This window comes from Melopsittacus undulatus, chromosome 5, assembly GCF_012275295.1.
Source record: "Melopsittacus undulatus isolate bMelUnd1 chromosome 5, bMelUnd1.mat.Z, whole genome shotgun sequence".
NCBI classification, from domain to species: domain Eukaryota; kingdom Metazoa; phylum Chordata; class Aves; order Psittaciformes; family Psittaculidae; genus Melopsittacus; species Melopsittacus undulatus.
Window position 1 is genome coordinate 11,290,950 of NC_047531.1, and position 21,712 is coordinate 11,312,661.

Sequence of the window (21,712 nt, forward strand, 5' to 3'; positions counted from 1 at the left end):
AATAATACTTTTCTTTGAGAATAGATGAGTAGAACTTTTTTCCTTGGTTTTCTGTTTTGAATATTCAGGCTATAAACACACATGCAGAAATGTGGATACTTGAAAGCTGAAATTGTGTTAATTGCACTACATGATTATTCTGTCTTGACCAGAGTAGAAATGGCTTCAATCCATAGTAGTGTTTCAGTTGAGCCAAGATTAATAGCTGAGCTTCTTGTTCAGTAGCTGGTTAGTATATTTATGTGGCATAGTGCAATGCAATTATTTTCCACTATAAAGTTATGTTATGGAAAAATGGCAAAATGAAAATGATCTTTTCTATTCTTTAGGCTGCAAAATCCATATGAATGTCCTTTCAATGGAAGCAGAAGGCAGGACTGTGCCTGTCGAAACGATTACCTTGCAGCTGGCTTCACAATTTTTAGCAAAATAAGATTCGATGTAGCTTCCATGCAAATAAAAAGTAAGCATTTTGCCATTCTATTGAGACTGCATGGTCATGAATACCAAGTTACCACTTTGACCCACTTATAGATCCAGTTGTGCAGTTTGGGCCAAACTTAATTCTAATTTCCTTTAGGAAGTAAATGGAAATCAAAGAAAAACTGCTGCCTCTTCCCTTGTCAATTTGTCCCAAGTGGGCAAGTGTCACAGATCTTACAAATTCATATTTTATATGCAAACTAGCCTTAGTTTCTAAGGTTTTGTTACCACTATTCTATTTTCTTTTAGTCCCTGGAATATATTTCTTGGGAAAGTCTTCCTATGCTATAGTTAGTCCCTTCTCAGTCATTGGCAGACAGACTAAATAGACAGGGGATCTTGCAGCACTTTTAAGCCCCTGCCACCCCTGAAGGTGGCAAGGTGTCCCACAACCAGCTCACTTGGAGCTGTGTCCATATGCACAACTGTCCTTCTCTTAACCCCACTCCTATCTCAGAAAGTAAACTGGGCTTGTTGGACTGATGTTGCATTAACAAAATGGACTATTTAAAGTGTAGTTTCTGTAGAAACTAAGAAAAAGCCCCCCCCCAAAACAAACAAAACCCCCACCAAATGCAAACCAAACCAATGCCCCTTCCCCACATTAATGCCTTTTCACACTGTTTTCACCCAAACTTCTAAAGCAGCAGGTTCAGCATTGAGTAATTTTCTGTCTTCTAGCCACAGATTTTCTTTTTGCTCAGACTATACTTGGGAGAGCAGTTCCTTTTGCGACAGCTGGAGACTGCTACAGTGCTGCCAGATGTCCACAGGTATATAGGATTTCTTATCTCCTTGAAATGAGCGTGTAAAAGTGTGGGTGGGGAAATAATCTAAGTGGCTGGTTTAGAACTATAAGGCTCTAACCAATATGCTATTCTGTCTAATCTATGTACTATAGTAACGTAATTTTTTCCTTACTCTCTCCTGTTGCACCATCTCTCCGCCCTTTAGTGGGTATACCCAGGTGTGCAATGATAAGCATAGTACATGCATTAAATAGATTTCCTAGCATTAATGTAATGGAGTATATAATGTACAATTATACATAATAATAATAATAATAATTTACAATCCTACAGTATGGTAATGGGGAGAGGGAGGTGGTTTAGTCCACTCTTTCCCTCTAGGCTTCATCTATGTGTATATCCAGCTTTCAATGTATTTCCTGTATTGCTCTCCTTCCCTCTGGACTTGATGGATTCTTTGTTTCCTCTAACCTCTTCTCAATGTTTGTTGTTCACTAGTGAGGAAGGAAGAGGAGGAAAGTTCCTTTTCTGTAATCCTGCAGAATTTTTCTTGTCTTTTCTCTGTTTCTCTCCCGATGCTTCCTATCTTTGAAGGCTACCTATTGATCAGTATAATCCTGTTGGGCCACATATTTAACATGTATACACCTATCAGTGTCTCTACATTAGTGTTTTAGTTTGGATTGGATGGTGCTTTTTAAATTAATCTTTGTATTGTCCCATTTTACTGTTTGTGGGTTCACATCATGGAGCAATCTTGAAAAACATGAATAGTGTCTTTTGGATAAAATGAAATCAAATAATGAGCTCCAGAAGAAGGATCTTAAGGCACTCTAACTGCTAATGCGGACTCAATCTATGGGTCTAGATGAGAGTTAATCCAAAGTGAAACCCCCCTGTGTACAGACATTGGGCTCTCTAACTCAATATTTTCACTCTATAGATATATCCATACTACAGTGTCCTTGCTAATGCAGCCATAGCCCTAGTCTGAACAAATCAACCTAGGCATCTTTCGGAGTCCATTGGCAGAAATGGGAATCCTAGAGAACAGTTTGGCTAGTTTTACCCTATTAGACACCTTAGGATGAGGTCGGCTGTCCTCTGGAAGTGCATATTTCTTTTTCTGCAGCTCCCTTTAAAAAGGGGAGAAGATCAACTAGCTTAGACTTGCATAGAAGTGAATCTGTGTTGTCCATCTATCCTAGGTGCTTAAACTTTAGGCAGGCTATAGGGGTGGATGTATTCAAGGGCAGCTAGAGATGATTTATGTACAATTTAGTTACAAAAGAAGTGCCTAAATTAGGCAGACCCCTGGCAAAAAACAGTTACAGGATTGCATACCTTCAACTTGCAGATTCTTCAGGCTTAGTACAGTACAAATCTACTTGCAATCTGTTTCCTCTGTTGGGAAGTCATCCTGCTTACACAGCTTTGCACTTACGCACTCCCATCTGTAAGATCTGCACTGAAACTAACACTTTTAATGCAGTAAAAAGGCCTCCATTCCTGCACTAGCAGACTTTGAAATCTGTTCCTGGCCTTGAGTATGCTGCATGACACATCGGAGAGCTGTTAAGCTGTCATTATAATTGTACATAGCACTTCTCATTTATTTTTGCCAAATGATATCACTGTGAGTGGAGTTACTTTGATCCTATTAATTGTGGAAAGCTTTCCACATCATTTATCTGAATCTCCTCCAGATGCTTTATTCATTAAATGAAAATCTTCCCCTTTTTTGGCACCTGAAGAACAACCTACCCTATCCATATATTAGCTCATCCTGTGTGTATGAGTGCTATAAACACAGCAATTTTACACAGAAGTGCTCTCTAAACAAATCTGCCATATCAAACACTACAATATTGATTTCTTTTAATGAAGGATTTCCAGTGAATCACAAGAATAAAAGCTGAATGCTGTATTTTTATACACGCACACATAAACATACCCACATACACATTCATATATATATATGAATATAGCTGACGATGACAATATTAAACAATGGAATACTGAAGCCACCATATGTAGTAGAAACCTTATCTTTGCTAAAGCTTTGGTCTCAGGATTTAGCAATTTTAACTAGGTTGGAATACAGAAATTCAGGCCTTCAGTGAATTGTATGGAAGTGTGCAGGAGTTTTCTGACTGTAGTGCTGCCTCAGATGACCATTTGGCTCTTTGTGGAGACAATACTTCTTTCCAATGCATTGCACTGGTGTGAATGCAGTTTCATGATTTCATAATTTTCTGTACCCCAGTAGATTTACCAAGGCATTACAGCTTGTTGCTTTTAATATATTTCTTATTCTCATATGAACTGATTCTGTTTTAACGCTAATATTCAAAGAGAGTGGTTTTGCATATGCAATACTTTAGAATCAATAAATTGTTATGAGTGATTTGTATTGCAAAATATTTCATTTAGCAATGAATTTATTTGTTTTAACCTCCATGTATGTTCCTGCTCAATCATGTTATTTGTTATACTCAAAAAGAAATAGATGATGATGATGCTTGGCCAGAGTACTTGCAAAAATTAAAGAAGTGGATGGCTAAGAAATGATTGTCTGTAACTTCCAGATAGCAATAGGTCCTGACCACCTTATGTCCAAAAATTTCAGGCACTTATATAAAAGTATTTAGTTCTTGCATGTTGCAAGTTTGTACATTTTGTAAACTAAAATTTAATATGTAGAAATCAGGCTAAAAGAATTGTCTGATGTTACTTCTGTATTCAGGCTGCAGACAGATGCTACAGATCAGCTGATGCATAAGTAGCACTTATTGCAGAATGGCTTGTTTGTGAGTCTGTCTTGCAGATATGTCCTGAGTATAATGCAGTTTAACTAACTCAGATTAAGTACACACCTGTGAGTACTTGATGTCTGTCTAGATATACCCTAAGTGATATGTGCAGATATGCCAATGTGAAGTGTTTTAATGTTTTGAGCTCTGCTTATCAGTTCTGTATTTTACCTTCTTCCTTTTTTTTTTTGTTTTATTAGGGACAGTTCAGCATTAACTTGGCTGGTACGGGTCTGAGATTATCCAGTACAGTTAGGTGGATTGCTCAGGGCAACTATGCAACTGCTGACATACATAAATCCCATGTAAGTCAATGTTGTTTTCCTTTACCTGTTCTTACGACCTGAATATCATGCCTCCAGAGGTGCAAGTGATGAGTCTCTAGTGAAAGCTAGTTGTGAATCAAAAGTAGTGCCCAAGGTTTCTGGCCCATCAAAGTCTTCTTCCAGATATAATGCAAAAACTATGTTTATTACACTGCCCAGAATCTAGTCCAGATCAACACTGCCTGCCTGCCCTTCTTTTACTGATTTTAAGAGCCTATTGTTACATTAATCAGGTTCATTAAAAGTTTTGAAGATATCTAATAATACATAAAAAATCCCAAACCAACAAAAAAACCCAAACAAACCCACACACCTCCAGAAAGCATTTTATTAAAGATACACTGTTACAGAGTATCCTTATAGATTGCTTACCTCCAACTTGATTTGTGTGGGAAACTGAATTGTTCAAGAATGGTAAGTATGCACAGTTTAAGACAACACTGGATGGTAAGCTGGGAAGGAAGGTGTATGGCAGTGCTGTTAAAGGGTCTTTGTATCAGTTTGGCTAATATGATGCAGTGTTTTGGTTTAGTATTCGTAGGTACAATTTGTCAAAGGGCCTACTGTGTGCAAACCTCAAGGAGCTTTTTGCACAACTGTGACTTCAATTGCTTGTTGGTTGACTGTTCTCTCTGTTTCCCAGGATGGAACTAAAATATATGGAAGATGTGGAGGATTTTGTGGAAAATGTATTCCTAACACAATTACTGGTCTCCAACTTCAAATACAGTGAGAACTCGGATGTGGTAAGAGCATCAAAGGCGGGACATCTGCCATTAATGCCAATTGTAGGTGCTGTGTATATGTATATATTGTAATTCTTTTATCTCTGTAATGCTCATTGCTGTAATGCTCACTACTAAGGAGCCCTGTTTTCTTCAGTATTTATTCAGGGATGTATTACCTGTTTGTGGGCTAGCAAGAGCATAAATCACAATCACAAACCTTCAGGTTTTAATAGAGAGGCATTCATTCAATGTGCAGCATATATTAGCAAGTAAATTGCACTGAGGTTACTACCATGAGAAACACTCTAAATTGTACCAAAATCTTAATATTTCACCTGCAACTAATCAGTGCAATTCTTTTTACAGTATTCAGTAAAATTGATCCTCTACTGGTTTTCTTGATCAACTGTACTAAAATACAGAAAGGGAAGTTATTGCTATGTAGAGAAGGCAGGTAATAGTTTCAAATACTTCTAATTTTGTGAAACCTTTTAGGAATTATCTGTCAACAACTTACAGCAGGAAAGTATATAGCCAACATACTTGAGACAGTTTCTATAGATCTGTGTGTTCCTCTGTCAGTAAAAGCATATTTTTCCCCTATCCCTTTCATTATATTCTTTGTGGTGCTCAAATACTAGCAGTAATTCCAAGAAGTGTGGTTTAACCTCTGTAGTCTCTATAGCATGTTAAACATCTAGGCTTAGTTTTGTTGTGGTTACAGGAAAAGAAAATAAGGAAACAATTTGCTTGGAAATCTGATTTCTCAATCCTCATCTCATTGAAGTATACTGTAAAAGCAGTGTATTCTGTTTACTGTAGCATTTTGTATGTGGTTCTATGAATATCTATTTACTTAAACACTTTCCATCTCCACCATACTCCTTTATACTGACCAATGGTATATTAGCAAAGGCTGCAGTGTGTGCCCCTCATATTCCAATTCAACATGGTTCTCAACAACCCTATAGTGAAAACCCTGGGCAGAGGCAGCATCAAACCCCGCAGTATTTTTGGTGTCCATCTTTGGTTCAGTTTGACTTTTCAGTGTTTGTAAATGCAGCTCTAACATCTGCTAGTTAAAATTATTTCTTCCAGAAAGGTAAGCAGATGGAAAGTGTCAAGGTTTAAAAAACAGTCTAGCTCTTTAATTTGTTGTTTTGTATTCCTGTACAGTTCAGAACGGTGGAAATGCATGCCTATAAAGATGATACATTTCAGGGTCAACTCTCAGGTATCCAGAATCAAATTTTCTACATTGCATAATAACATACATTATGTACCAGAGAACTGTACATGCTTTTTCTGACAATATGCATTCTGTAAACCAAATACTTGTTTTGAATGCCAATACAATCGGTAGGTCAAATGGCAGCTATATCATACTTTTACCCACAAAGAGTTAGCAGGAATTAGCAATATGTATTAATTACAAACAATACTGTACCACAGAAGTGTAAGCAGTTACTTTTTAGATAACACATATAGGTAATTATTTTGTGATCTCTGCATCAGAAACGTATTTTTGCACTATGTGCCTTATATTAGTTGTAAACATTAATAAGAATATAAAAATGTTATTTTCCTAGAAATGTTTACATTTATAATTAAAATCTTGTAATTTATAAAATATTTATATAATAAATGTGCTTGTGTGAATGGTACCAGTGCACTTTTGCCTTTTTTTGGTTTCTCTGGTTTTGGTATCAAATGCTTAGTACAGAATGTGACAAGTATATTTCAACTTGTTTATGCACAGAATAAGTACATTCTTAATACCTCTTTATAGTAATATGCATGGATTTATGCTGGAAGAACTGCCACACAAGCAGGTTATAGTCACAGCAGTATTTTCCATGGTAACAAATCCTACTTCAGAGGTATAAACTCCATGTCTATGTGCTCTTTCTAGTCGACCCCCCGTATTCACTTATACCTTTCCTGGGAGCTTGCCCTGTACATTGTTCACTGAAATAATGTAGAAATCTGGAATAATCTTCCTTGTGCTAAACTGATATGAATTCCTTTATAGTATGGTCCCTCGACACCTACTTTGGCAGAAGGGAAGCTGCAGTCCCCATCCCCAGGAGGACCATTTTCTCTTCAGACCCGAACTCCAGCTAAGGGCTAGGAAATCTTTAACTCTGCTCCCACAAATCAGTCTGAAAACCTACTGAAAGGATACTCCAAAAAGCAACTTTTAACCCAATATTCAACACATCATGTTTTCACTGGGAAATGGTAGTGCTTTTTGAGTAAAGATCTATTTTCTGTAACTGTAACAAACTCTGTGGCCCAACATTTAACTTCTGCATAGAACAGCCCTGTGTTGTATTGCAGCTTTTTCAATCTTTTCTTTCTCTTGCTGTTGCTTTGCAGTTTCAGTCCTAATGTAGGGAGAAAGTACTTGTGTGTTCTGGCATTTTGTGAATTCCTTGTGGGAGGATTTTGATTTTGTTAGGAAAAAGGGCATAGTCAGTCACCCCATTTCAACTTACTTTCATCACAAGGGCAATTTAAGAAAAACATAAGCCTGATGATCAGTTCTGAAGAATCTGATGATATTTTAATGATGACTTGATGAAGACTTAATGATGCTGACATGGCTCAAGGTCCATGCATTAAAATGAGTATCATGGGTTCTACAATGCAGGATGATGTTTCCATCTCTAACTGACATTGCTGCGGATTTCCATCCCACTGAGCAGGTGAGATGCTGCCAGAGTACTAGGGTGCTCCATGAGAGTGCTGCGAGCTCCACCTCGTGGATCTGAGTGTGCAGAGCTGCCCGTGGCTGGTAGCACTCACCTTCTCCAGCTTTGGCAGATGCAGAAGAAATCATAGAATCATAGAATAGTTAGGGTTGGAAAGGACCTCAAGATCATCCAGTTCCAACCCCCCTGCCATGGGCACGGACACCTCACACTAAACCATGACACCCAAGGCTCTGTCCAACCTGGCCTGAAATGCTGAACTGTTCTGTCATTATTCCATACAGAGAAAATGTTAGGGAATGGTAATAGTTAAAGATGATTGTAACAATGCATTGTTAGATGTCTTCTAGGATATTTTCAATCCCATTAATGACAGCATCAAATATTAGGTGACACACCTGCACTCACTTACTTGTGTGCATGCACACACACACATTTAGGGTTTATCTGAATATTGAATGCTTAAGATGGACTAGATGCATAAAACCTTGTTGCTCACATTTACATAACAAAATGTCACTTGATGTGCTATGAAATGGTGTACTGCCATGCAGCAGTACTTGTGACATCTCTTGATGAGGACATCATCTTGATGTCTTCTACCTGTATTTCCCCAAAGCTTATATGTTGGAGGTAGCAGAGGAGCTGGAAACCCAGAAACCCTGGCTCTGGATCCACTAACAGGTCTCCATCCTAGCTGAATTCATCCTGGCACGGTCTGTAGTGCCACTCTTCCTGTAGAGAAAAGCAGAATATGTCCAGGTGCTTGAGCCAGGACATGTGTGTGTTGTACAGTCAGGTGATCCCCCTATGCTCATGGGAAGAGATATGACTGTGTTATTTCAGTATGTGTACAGGTTTAAAGAGGTTTCTGATGGATGGTCATGAATATTTCTTATCTAACTGAAAGATTATAATACCCAAAACATACTCAAAAAATAAAGGAAAGTTTTGGGGTTTTTTGCTTTACCCCTTTAAACTGGAATATATTTAGCACAACTTATCGGTTTTGTTGGTATTTGAAATAAAAGTCACAAGTGTCAAGGAGGGGGTTTTGTCTTTGCAATTTCTTACAATTACACTGAGATCTCTGAGAAATTCAGAATCTAAGACAAATATTGCTATCCTGCAAGTGTTGCAGGGCTTTAAATGAGTTTAGTGAGGAGAGTTTCCATAAAGAATAGATCTGCGAAAGCCGATGTTCTGTGGTTATCAAAGCTGAACTTGAATTAGAACTAGAACAGAAATATGCTGTAATATTTAAACCTTAACTCTAAAAATAGAGAACAAGAATGCTACGTGCAAAGATACCTTTGAAGCAAGATAATTGAATATTTGAATAGGGAATGAACATTAAAATGAGTAACATGTATAAAGATCTTTGTTGATATTTCATAGTATTCCATGTTGGTAGTTAATCCATATTAGCCTTATTTATAAATTGAAACAATACCCAATTGCACTCCAAAGAAGCCCATCAGGACCTTTTCCAAAAATTAACTTCATGATACAACAGATTTCCATATTTCTACTTTTGCAGAAATTGAACCATGAAATACCAAAGGCTTACTAGTGTTTTAAACAGTTACGTGGTATCTTAATGCAGTTAAAAGTATGACTGGAGAACAGTGTGGCAGAATCCATACAAGTTAATGCCCTCCAGGCTACAGATTGGCAACCCTAGGGAAGCATTTGTAACCTGCGGACAGCTCATGGTCTCTCTTGGCCTGCTTTGCTCTGCTGTAGTGCTTGGTCACCTTTTCCTGGACATTTGTGTTCTTCAGGATGGTCTCATTGAATCTGAGCATTAAAGAAACTTTGAGGGGGCCCCATCAGCCTCCCTTTTTCTCTCTGATGTGCCTTAGAAATAGGCTGACTAGATCATAGAAAAAATAAAGTATTACTTTTGAAGCGCATTCCTGCTTCACAATACTGGCTTTCCTTCAGACAGAGAAGGAACTGTGATGACAGCAGGGGAAAATCACCCGTGTTTTATTCAAACAGAGGAGCAAACTACCTGACTTACAGCTGAATCTGACATTTAATCTTCTCATTCACAGAGGGTGGTTTGCTTTTGCACAATGGAGTTTATTTTGCAATACCATAGCTTGAGAGGCTTCTCTGGGCTGTGTTTATCCTGGCTTTAGAGAAGCAATCTGTGCTCTGTTTCTGATATATTTCTCCTTGTGTTCAGTTATGACAGATATTCCTTTGAATTGATGGTATAAAAATACTGTAGCAGAGCAGAGCAAAGATCTAACTGTATTTATGTCTATATTCTGCCTTTAAACATCAACAGCTGTGCATGCATTCATTTGTCTCATGTCTGACTCTGTGCTGCCATCCAGAACCTTTTCTTTTTTAATAAACGTTTCCTTCTTTAATCTGTGTGTTTTATCTCTGTTCCTGCAATAAAATATTCTTGTCCACATATGTTTTTCAAATCTTATTTGTATAATTAAGCAAAGCATGCAACAAGGAGAGCCCGCGCTGTAAATGGTAGAGAACTATCCACTCTCTCCGAGTAGCTGAAATAAAACAAGATATTTCTGTCTTGCACATCATTACTATTTCGTTTTGGAAAGCAAAGCCCCACATTTATGAATACTGAAAGGCTCTTTTTGAAATCACTGTATGGTCTTATTTTACAGTCTTGATTTACAGAAGCAATAAACATTCAAGGAGAGCTCATGAATTTTCTATATGCAAAAGGCTAGAATGATTCATAGCACCAGCATATATTTATGCCTGGTAGCATGAAATCCTTTTTTGCACTTCAGTTGTCTCTGATCATTGATTGTGGTAATGACATTCATGGTCAGTTCATCATTCTCTGGGAGTTTTTTGATGTTCTTCTGGAAGCTGGAGCAATTAGAAGTGTGGTTGCACAGAATGGAAGTTGAAATTTGGTTTGTAAAACCAAGGGGCAGAAAGTTCCTTTTTAGTGTGTTGTATTTAAAATGTCTTGCAAAAAAAAACCCCAAGGTTTGTTGTAGGAACATTTATTTAACACCTCAGTAAAGAAAGCAGCAGCCCTGCTAGTATGTGTGCTCCTGGAAGGTCTGCAGCTCAGGGCTAAACAAGCTGCCACCAGTAGCCCCTTTCATCAGGGTTTACAAGGTATTTAACTAAGATTTCTTTTGCCCTTCAATTATTGTTTTCTGTCTCAAGTTTATTACTGCTTTTGCTAGAAAACTAATTGTTCCCAGTTTGTTAACTAAATTCCTGCTTGCAGCTTCTGGGAGAGAAGGGAAAAAGAAAAGTAAATTCATAGTTGCTGCCTCAAAGGGAAAACACACAATGTGTGTGTTAACATTAAAGCTGTACTAGGAAGTGCCCAGGAAAAAAGGACATTATTTTGCTTCTAACATCCCCTCTCCCATGACAGGATTAGAGATTCATTGCTGCTCTTTCTTATGCGGCTGGGTATATTTTTGGTATTAAACTGTCAAATATTTACTCAGAGGGATTATTTTGAGATAGATCTATGGAGAATGCAGATAGATAGGCATGAAAAAGGGAGGTTTTCTTTGGATTGGAAGCACACCCTCCTGCAATGTGTTTGCCCGGCCAGCTGTCGACAGCATTGCTTCATATGAAATTCAACGTTCAGAATATGCTCAGAGCAGTGAAGGAAGCAAACTCTGGAATGCTCTTCCCAGCAGTAACTTACACCTCTGGTTAAGCAGAGGGACAGGGAGGAAAAACTCTAAAACGGAAACAAACATCCGGGTACATGAAAATCTTGGTACAACCAAAATCCCCACCATTGTTATGAGTGTTGTTGTGTTGTTACAGCCAGAATAAATTATATAGAAGCTGTAGGAATGATAGAATTTCAATCAAAAATATATCTAAAATCATTTCTGTGCTGTGCAGGGTCTTCTCTCTGTGTTTTGTTCTGTGTACCCCAAACACTGTTTAGTATCCTTTGGGTGAGCCTGATGATTCTAACCAAAACAACCATCTTCTGGAGAGCTTTGTTCTTCAAAATCTTTTCTTTCTGCTTTACTTGGTGAGCAAAGTGAGGTATCATATTTGTAAGTTACTGCCGTTGAAACACACATTCAACCAACCACGTATTTAAATACTTCTACCCATTCCCCCCATACACACTCCAGCAGCATTTTCCATGTCAGAAGGCAGAAGCTGGCACAAGCACGAGATGCAGCATCACAAAGCTTTGGGTTTTTTTGTAATGTAGTACATTACATTACATTACATTACCAAAAAAACCCTCTGTGAACTGGTGTGGCCACTGTTCAGTGCAATAAAAGACTTCTGGCTCTGATCCCACAAGTCACCATAGCAGGGTGTATTTCTAGCCCTTCACTGAATCCCAGTAATATGTGTGTAATTCTACACTGGTGCGTGGATCTAGGGTGGGGATACAGTTCCACATGCTTGAGACCTCAGGGGTTTTTTGGGTGTTTGTTCCTGTCCATGTGTTTTCTTCTAATATTTTGTCCAGGACAAAACATGTGGTTATTTTGCAAAATATACTGTTACTAATAGGAATATGGAAGAAATATTGTAACACAGAAACTTTTATGGTATTTTTTTGATCAGGAGTTGCTATTCAGAATTTCTGTTGTATTAGAAATATTGCCGGTTGAATTCCACATAGCTACACTAGAATCACTTACTCTGAAAAGAGAATTTGCATGCAAATCTGAGGACATATTTTGCTTTAAAGGTCTACCTAGTTGTATATTGTGCTGCTAATTCACACTGCCTTTACCGTATGTGCCAAAGCTAAAAGATGTGATCAGTGCCATGCTAAGTTTGGGCTAAAAATATCAGAATATTAGATATGAGGATGTTAATATGATCTCTTGGCATTCAGGAGACAGACTGCCCTACCTACATAGCTGCAACTAGTACATGATGGTCTCAAACCTAGATCTTCTGCCGAAGACAAGCATGCTCCTAATTGCGGAATTAAAGAACGTGTCAATGAATCTCCCTTGCATATATAAATCCCTTGTGTTGTGGTTTAAACGCAGCCACACAATATCTCTCTCACCTCCCCCTCTTTCTTTCCTTCCCTCCCCTCCCCCCCCAAGGGATGGGGAGGAGAATCAAAAGAATATAACTCTCATGGATTGAGATAAGAGCAGTCCAGTAACTAAGGTATAACACAAACCACTGCTGCTATCACCAGTAATAATAATGATAAGGGAAATAACAAGTGAAGAGAATACGATACCACCTGCCGAAACAAGCCCAACCCAGAAGAGAGCGTGCCCTTCCAGGTAACTCCCAGTTACATTCTGGGCATGATGTGCTGTGGTATGGAATACCTCTTTGGCTAGTTTGGGTCAGGTGTCCTGTCTCTGCTTCCTCCCGGCTTCCCCTCCTCCCTGGCAGAGCATGAGGCTCAGAAAATCCTTGATCAGACCAAACATTTGAGCAGTAACTAAAACCATCGGTGTTATCAGCGTTGTTCCCAGGCCGAAAGTCAAAAACACAGCACTGCACCAGCTACTAAGAAGGAGAAAAAAATGACTGCTACTGCTGAACCCAGGACACCCTGCTTGTTCAGCTGGTAAGAGATTTTGTTTTCTTCACTCACCTCATAGACCCAGTCCTTGTCCCAGTGATAGCATGCTGATCCTCTGTCCATGAGCAGTGAAGGAGGGAGCTGCTTCCCTCCTGTGTGGATTTCAGTGGTCAGTGTGGAGCTCATGTCTTAGCATCACCTAGAGGCAATGTGGTAGCTGGTTCCCCAGAAGCCCTGACCTATCAGTCTCATAACCAAGCCCTATCTCTTTCTGCAGGAGCCTGGACGTCCTTTGGTGCAGCTGTGGCTCACACAACATGGTAGGGCACCTCCAAAGCTTGGCATTGGGATGTCTGCTGTGTCCTACACAGGATAGATCTCCTTCTGTTTTGCTGAAGTTCAGAAGCCACCTGCCTTTCGGCCTATTGGGAATAGTAAGGCAAATCAAATGAGAGAGATGTTTCTTCAGATCTCAAAATGTCTGGTTTAGGGTTTTGACTGTTCTTAGCATTTGTTAACTGTAACAAATTTCACAAGTTCATCACTGTAATAACAAGAAGCTTCAGCTGACATCAGTGATCTATTTTATAATGTCCTATACAAACAGAGGCCTCAGGGCAGGACAACTGCTAACACACTGAACAATGAAAGGCATAAGGTAACATATGCCATTAAAAAGTGGGAAATCACTTTGATAGAAGTTTGATGAAATTATCAAATTACCAGTTTGATGATTTCCCATCCAGTTTCCTACATACCTGCATTACAGTCAAAGGTACTTCTTAACAAGGAAATACGGCTATCCAGACAAGGCATATTAAACAAGTATTGCCAGGCATCAAATAAAACCTTGCCTTCATGGCTACATCTACCCTACTAAGTAGTGGCACAGCATAGTCCACCTCTGTATGTCTATAGGTATAAATCCCTGCTACAAGGCAGGGATTCCTGCTTCCTGCAGGGAGACTCTGGCATGTGCTCCCAAATGGGCCTGCATACTGTCTGTACAGGCCAAAACAGCACCAAGAAACATGGGAGGCAGGGGAGGATGAAACACTAATATGTTCCTATGCATGGGGCTGCTGTGCTGGGGCACCATCACCCTTCCTCTTCTCATTAGCGGCAACGCTAAACTGGATCACTGATTTTCCCTGGGTGCATTTTGAAGGAAGGGGATGCTCACTTGAGGAAAGCATCTTGAATTTTCAAGAGGTTGCAAAAGAGTCTGTAATTCTGGCAGGTTGTGAGGGAGAGGAAGTTTGTGGTTTTGAATAATACAAAGTGGCGCCAGCTCCTCGATTTTTGTTCCAGGGGAAATTTTATTAACAGCTGGGAAATAGGACCTGACTTCAGATTCCTCTATCACAGACCTCTCAGATACAATGTCCTTGGTTAACAAGGCAGCAGCAGGAGGGCTGGCTCTGAGGTGTCCATGGGCAGAGCTGGCACAGAGGGATTGCCATGATGAGCCTTGTGCAGGCTCAGCACATCTCTTGGAAACCCAGAGCGTGGCGTGTTTGTTCAGTATAGATCTGCTTTGTGTGCTGGAAAGAGCATGCTCTGTGTTTTGGTGGAGGTGGAGGGAGGGAGGAGCTCTGCAACAGCTCTTCAGATGGGTGTCTGGGACTGCGTTTACCGAGAGAACCCTTTGCTATGGTGCAGCTCTCTGACCAACTCGTACTAACTCAGGTTAGAAATCAGGGACAGAAGTTCACAAGTGAGGACTGGGGAACATCTGGTTCACATTTATCCAGAAAAGTTTGCATCAGACACCAACTGCTTGGACCAATGGAGAGAGGGAGTGTGTTTCCCAATCATCTTCAGACTGGGCACAGTTTCTGAACTTGAAGTAATAAATTAGGGCTTAAGGAAACCATTTGAAATCAGATGGCTGAAACAGAGACATTCTCAGAGAAGACATAACTGTTTATGTCAGCAATCTGATTTCTCTTCCCCCTTTATTGTGCCAACTTTCATGAGAATCTGCATACAGCAGCTTTGGGAGAAATATTTGGCCTGCAAATGGGAAGGTTTGCTCAGCAGCACAGTGAAACTGCAGGGGTTTTTAAATGCCCATTTTACAGTATTGTGTGCATTGACACCAGTGTAATATTCAGAGCAATCACTTCCTTGCCTTTTCCTTCAGCACATATTGGACCCACAAGCTGAAATCAGGAGCACACCAGATGTTACCCTAATGTCCCACAAGATGGTGACAAAATAATTCTAATTACACAGCACTTTGATTTGTAGTACATGCAGACTTAGCGACTCCATATATTTTCTTACCATGCAATTGTATTAAACTCTGCTTATATAACATACTTTGGCCATATTTTAATAGCTTAACCATTTGGCAGAGTTTCATTCTTTCACGTACTTCGTTGATTGCATTTTAAATTAACTTCAGGACTACATAGCAAGTTTCAGTCCTCCCACATTAAGCGTCACAAGTTCCCTAGGATTTTGGAGAAGGAAAAGCATTTTTATTCCTTCTGATCCCTCCCTTTGCCAGAATGCTTCTTCTCCCTCCATCGATGATTTTTTTGTGTGTGAGGTCTTATAGGCCATAATTTTTTTCCTTTCTGAAATAAGCATGAAAAAAATGGCTTGGAAACTTAGGCATAAGAAAGGTGGCCACTGTAGAGCAGGTGCGTGTTCTCCAGAGGCAAGGCCAGGAGCAAATATGGTAGGGAAGAATTGAAGCTTGAGAGGCACAGGAGGGCTGGGAATCATCTCCCCTACCCTCAGTTGCATAACAGTTTATTAGACTTTCTTTCTTTTTCTTTTTCTTTTTCTTTTTCTTTTTCTTTTTCTTTTTTTTTTCTTAACTATTATCAGTTTGGGTTGGTTGCTTCTTTGGGGAATCAAGTTGAGAAACCTGAAAGTGGCCTGCACTGAAGAGTTGTGCCCTCAAACTGGGCACTGGAGATGGAGCAGACATCCCACATTGTAAACTGCTTGTCTTTGAAGAGTAAATGTACTGTTCAATATTAGAAACAGTTGCTCCTATTGTTGTAGAAACAATAAAGGAGACAAAGCTCTCTTTCTAGCCTGCCAAGGGACAATAGGAATGCCTTGTAAATACCAGCTCTTCATATTGGTGAAAGCAAGAGCTGATTTTCCTAGACTGAATGGCTCCGGCCTTTCAGGTGCTTGAAAAAGATAGTAAAGAAAATACATTCCCAGCTGTAGCTGTGGGTTTCTATCAACAGATGGCAAGATCAGACTAGTCCTTTGGCTAAGAGTTACACATGTCTTTCGGTGACTTGAAAGCCATAGGACCAGATTTTCAAAGGTGTTTAGACATCTAATTCCCAGTGATTTAAATCTTAATTTGGTGTCTAAATATGTTCCATTTCTGGCCAGAAGTACCACTTAAAAATTACTTACACATTCAGGAGCCAGTGTTAGATGCAAAGCCTATGTGATAAAGCAGGGCTGTGCAGGGACGCCCAGCTTGTTCTGAACAAGCCTGTTTGGCTATCAGATGTGATGCACCCACATGAACACAGCAGCCCGCCCAGGAAAATCAGCCCTGCTGAAGCATGTACTTAGATTGATCTGTCTTCAAAACCTCTGGACCTCAGGACTGCAAAGATATTTGCCGTGAAATTCTTTCCTATGGGTTTTGGCCACAGCTGACACAGGCTGATTGGGATGCACTTATGATTTGTGATACCACGTATGAGATTCAGTTGGATTTCTTATAGCAGGGTTTAGCTCCTCCCCTGGGAGATGGGATGTAGCCGCTTGGAACAGTACACTTTGATGGCAGCAGGTGAGATTCTTTGAACGCAGAGACAGCCCTACCCTTAGCAGCAGTAGTTTAGTAGGACTTGGCAGGACTTACCCCTTGAATTCTGATTTTAAGGGTTATTCTCCCTGTCGCCATCTCTCCCTCTCCCTCCCTCTCTGTCTCTTTCTTCAAATGCCATCCCAGACCTGCTCTGTGGCAAATTCCCATGCAGGTGTATCTTCATGTTGCACATTGTTCCACACCTCTGCTCTTGTCTGATGCTGCCTTTGACACTTGGCAGTGGAGGAAGCCCTGCCCTTCCCTGCCGGCACGGCCACACTGAACGAGTTCCTGCTGCCTACACCCACTTCTGGCAGGTTTTTACATATAAGCAAAGCAGATGATCACAAGCAGAACCATGTTTGTCTGGAAGTGGGCTTTTCACACTTACATAATCTTCGTATAAGAAGCTAGATGCCTAAACCCATGTTCAACACATAAATAAACATGACCTAATTTTAAGCATCTGCCATTCCCATGGCCTTTGCAGACATTATTCAAATGTGCAGTCTTTGGCATTCAACTGGGAAGGTTTTGGCTTACGTTGTCTGCGAGAAAGCTCATTTGTGTGCCATTATTTTAAAGGCATAAATACAGTGATCTGAAAACAGGCTTCTGGGCTTAGTGTCAACCCTTGGCAAAACATCAGAGTTACTGATAAAGAGTTCTCTTTGCAGCAGAATGGTATCAGCCATGCTAGTTGATAGGGTTTTATGGAAAACGGCTTGTCAGACTCACCTAGTATCATTTTTCAAGCTATTTTAACATGGGTGTTTAGACAAAATTAGGTTGGTTGATAAATGTTTGAAGACTGATAAAATTTATTTAGGCTTCTGCAGAGCATTTAACACAATCATCGTGGGGTTTTTCTTCATTAACAGAAGCAATAAAATGTTACTTTAGAAGAAAAAGCATCCTCAGATGACTGAGTCAGGCCCCACAGGGACTGGGTTTTTTGGCCCTATACAGCAATGAGGGGGGGAAATCGTTCATCTATGAATGAAAAATTGCAGAGAAAATGCAGAACCCCATCCCTTCAATCTTAGCTGTCTTTCTAAATAGAAGGCCAACTAGATCATGTTGCTCAGGATCCCATCCCATAGTTAAGTTTTGAACAAAGAATCATAGAATGGTTAGGGTTGGAAAGAACCTTAAGATCATGGAGATTCTACAGTCTCTGGGCACCCTTTTTCAGAGTTTAACTACCCTTATAGTGGGGAAACTGCATATCTTACTATCTGGTTGGAATGTTCTGTATTGCAATCTGTGTCTGCTGCCTTACTTATTTCCAAAAAGAGTATGGTTTCTTTTTCTTTATGCTCCCATTAAGCTTTTGTAGACATTAAAGTCCCCATAAAGCTGTCTCTTCTCTGGAATGAACAAGCCCTAGCTCCCCTCGTGTCTCCTTATATCCCTCATGCTGAGCAGCTTAGTGACTCTCTACTCCACCTGCTTAACTTTGACAATGTCTTTCTTGTACTGAAGAGGACCAAAACTGGACAAAGTACATCAAACCTGGTTTCACAAGTACTGAATATACAGGAAATTGATATCTGCAGACCTACCAAGAGCGCATCTCATTCAGTTATCCAGATTTATAATAAAAATGCTGAAGGGCATTGGTTTTGGTGTTGATCCCTGAGGATGCCACTATTTACTAGACACTGGATGGATCTTGCCCTGCTGCTCACAATCCTTACATGGTGTGGTCACCATCCACATTCCTCCACACTGGAAACAACTCCTAATATTCCTGTTCAGCCTTTTCAAGATAATCTGGATAATGGGAATGAAAGCACTTGATAAATGCTCTCTTAAGAAGACACAGCTCAGGGTGAGTGAATACCTCATCACAATGTTCCAATACTTAAACAGCAGCTGCAAAGAGAATGGAGGCTGGAGGCTTTGTCCTTGAGGAGCCACATGGTACAACAGGGCCAAGGGACAACAGGTACAACTTGTACCAGGAGAGTTTTTATCTTGATGGAAGATGCTTTTTACAGTGAGAAAAATCATTCACTGGAAGAACCTCTCCAGGACATGGTAGAGTCCCCATCACTGGAGGTTTTTAAGATGCAATTGGATAGGATGCTAGATAATCTCATCTAGTCAGCCTTTGCAATAGAAGGCTGGACCAGATGACCCTTTGAGATCCCTTCCAATCAGGGCTATGCTAAGATTGATTCTATGATTCTAATTTACAGGCACTAAGAAGGTGTGATTTGTAATTACTCAGTTTATGAGATTTTAAGACAACTATAGAGTAAAATTGGACTAGAATCAGGAAAAGGCATGAATGTCCTGAGTTCTGTGTCACTACTTTATCAAAAAATGTGGCCAAAAATGCTTTGACCATTATTCTTTCCTTCTTTAAGACAGCATGATACATAGTCTGTTCACTTCCAGTAGATGGTATTCCTGATATCGGTCTCTATCAGCACAGGTCTGCTTGAGCTCCAAATTGCTAACTAGAACAGGAGGACAGACATCTACAGTCTGGGGGATACATGTTATGAGCTGCTTTTGCAAGCCAACAGACAACTGCAGCCCCCAAGCTTCAGGGAACGATGATGAGGAGAGCAGGAATGGGATGAGGAATGGCACACCTCTCCAAACACCGTGGCCTTTGGGGCAGACACAGCAGAGGGGAACCAGCTCACATCCTTCCACTGCACTTTGCAGCGTGGAGAATAAAACAGCCTCCCCCATACCATCTCGCATGCTGGCTGTGAAAGCAGCCTGATCCGTTCCCAGCATCCTGTGGACTGGGATGGGGGCTTCTGGAAGGAAAAGGGAATTAGAGGAGCCAAGAGGGGTGAGCTGTGACCTCTCAACTGCCTCAGCAGGACCTGGCAAAGCTCTGCTGCCAGAGCCCTTCAGTGTGGCAGAGGCACAGCTTGGTGTGGCGGTGCTGTTCCCTCCGTGCCTCCAGAGCTGAGCTCTGTCATCACTTCTGCTGCCTCCCTCGCCTCTCTTGTAATGGAAAAAGGCTGCCTTCTGAAATTTCCCGAGCAAGATGTTCTCTGAAGCTGCCTTTTGCTGATCCCACCCCGCAAATAAGGAATGTTGCTGCATTTGGGAGCATGAGTGAAGAAGAAAAGCTCAGTGCTGGATTAAAGCCACTTCTGGCAAAAGATAAAAGGCAGTCTCCCTCTCTCATTCTCGCACACACGCACACAGACAAACAGGAAGAAAAGCTCTCAGGGGCACAATCAATTACAGTTCCTATCTCTTCTGGTCTGTCAGAGATAGTCACTGGCACAGGCCCTGCTGGAGTATAAACCCAAAAGGGATTTACTAAAACAAATCCTCAGCTGGTGTAGAGCTTGTATACCAGTATAGCCCTCAGCAATTGGTAGAACAGGAGGAAGAAGACTAATATATGATGATGATACGCAAACACAAGGAATATTTTTCTCCTAATTGAATTTCCTCTGGCCTTCTGTAGTGAACTGACTGAAACAAAGGCTCTGTTGTTTCATGCTGCTTGTGAAAGGTTTGAGATTTTTGGAAATTTGGCTCAGTCCCAACCAGGCCAGACATAATCTTTACAAATAGCCGTGTGGATAAACCCAGATGCACACAGGGAATTCTACAGATCTTCAACCTGGAAAACTGAACATCCAATATGAAATGCAAGCCCACTGATGGTGTATAGTCTTGTCCACTTTGCTGCTGCTAGAAGTAGCTGTCAAACTAGCCAGAGTATGGATAGCAAACACAGGGAGAAATCCCACTGGATGATAACCTGAAAATGTCACCAGACCTTCCTTGTCAGAAAGGACAACATGCAATTTATCAACTATAACTGGGAAGAACAGCTCAACTGCAAATTTGCAACCAGCCCAGACTTAAATATTTGCTTTGCTATCAGGTGATCAGTGCTAGGTACTTGTGACAGCAGTGTAAATCCAGACTAACACGACTAATATGAATGATGGCAAGCTGCGCTGTGGTCGTGTAGGAAAATGTCATGTTGGCTTGATAACACTGTGACAAGCAGTGGGATTTTTTCTTCAGGAATGCTTGTGTTTCATGATGGAGGAAGATTGGAAACAAGCTGGGCTGAAAAGCAGTGACTTGAGAGCTGTCCTTGCTCAGCACATGACTTGGGTCTGTTGGAGCTGAGCCATGACTGTAAAAGCCCTATCCCTCAGCACCCCTCCAAGCTCCAAAGCTTCCTCTGGGAACCACAGATCAAAAGGACTACAAATACTTTATAGATTCCCCTGGTCTACAGGGGTTGGCTGAGAACTGTCATAGGCCATCATTAGGGGGACACAGGTCTCCAGGTCCCCCGTGTGCTGCCCACCTGGGAGGCAGCAGTGTGGGCTCCCAGCTGGTGCTACCTTGTGGTGGTGCTAGTGTGGATTGGCAGCGGGCCCTGGATCAGGGATGTGACCTGGACATCGAGTTGCTAGGACCAGACCTGCCACTGACAGGGGCATCCAAACAGCCTCAGACATAAATGAACCTCAGAAAAAGGTGTATGGCAGATGTGTCCTCAGCCCATGGTCTTGAAATTGTGTTCTCCTGCATTATGGCTTATTCATTCTGTGAGGTGCCTGCAAGAGGTCTGAGTTAGCAGAAATCACAG

General features: G+C 40.7%; 1 protein-coding gene across 1 annotated transcript in view; it reads left to right on the forward strand.

The window, feature by feature from the left end:
- ADAMTS20 (ADAM metallopeptidase with thrombospondin type 1 motif 20) overlaps positions 1–6,692 on the forward strand; it is an 88,727-nt gene extending 82,035 nt beyond the window's left edge. Inside the window, exons 36-39 of the mRNA XM_005148092.3 lie at positions 330–463; positions 1,165–1,256; positions 4,246–4,350; positions 5,015–6,692. Of these exons, the coding sequence (XP_005148149.2) occupies positions 330–463; positions 1,165–1,256; positions 4,246–4,350; positions 5,015–5,104 (421 nt within the window). The 3' untranslated portion in view covers positions 5,105–6,692. The remainder of the gene's footprint in view (positions 1–329; positions 464–1,164; positions 1,257–4,245; positions 4,351–5,014) is intronic.
- The last annotated feature ends 15,020 nt before the right edge of the window (positions 6,693–21,712 follow it).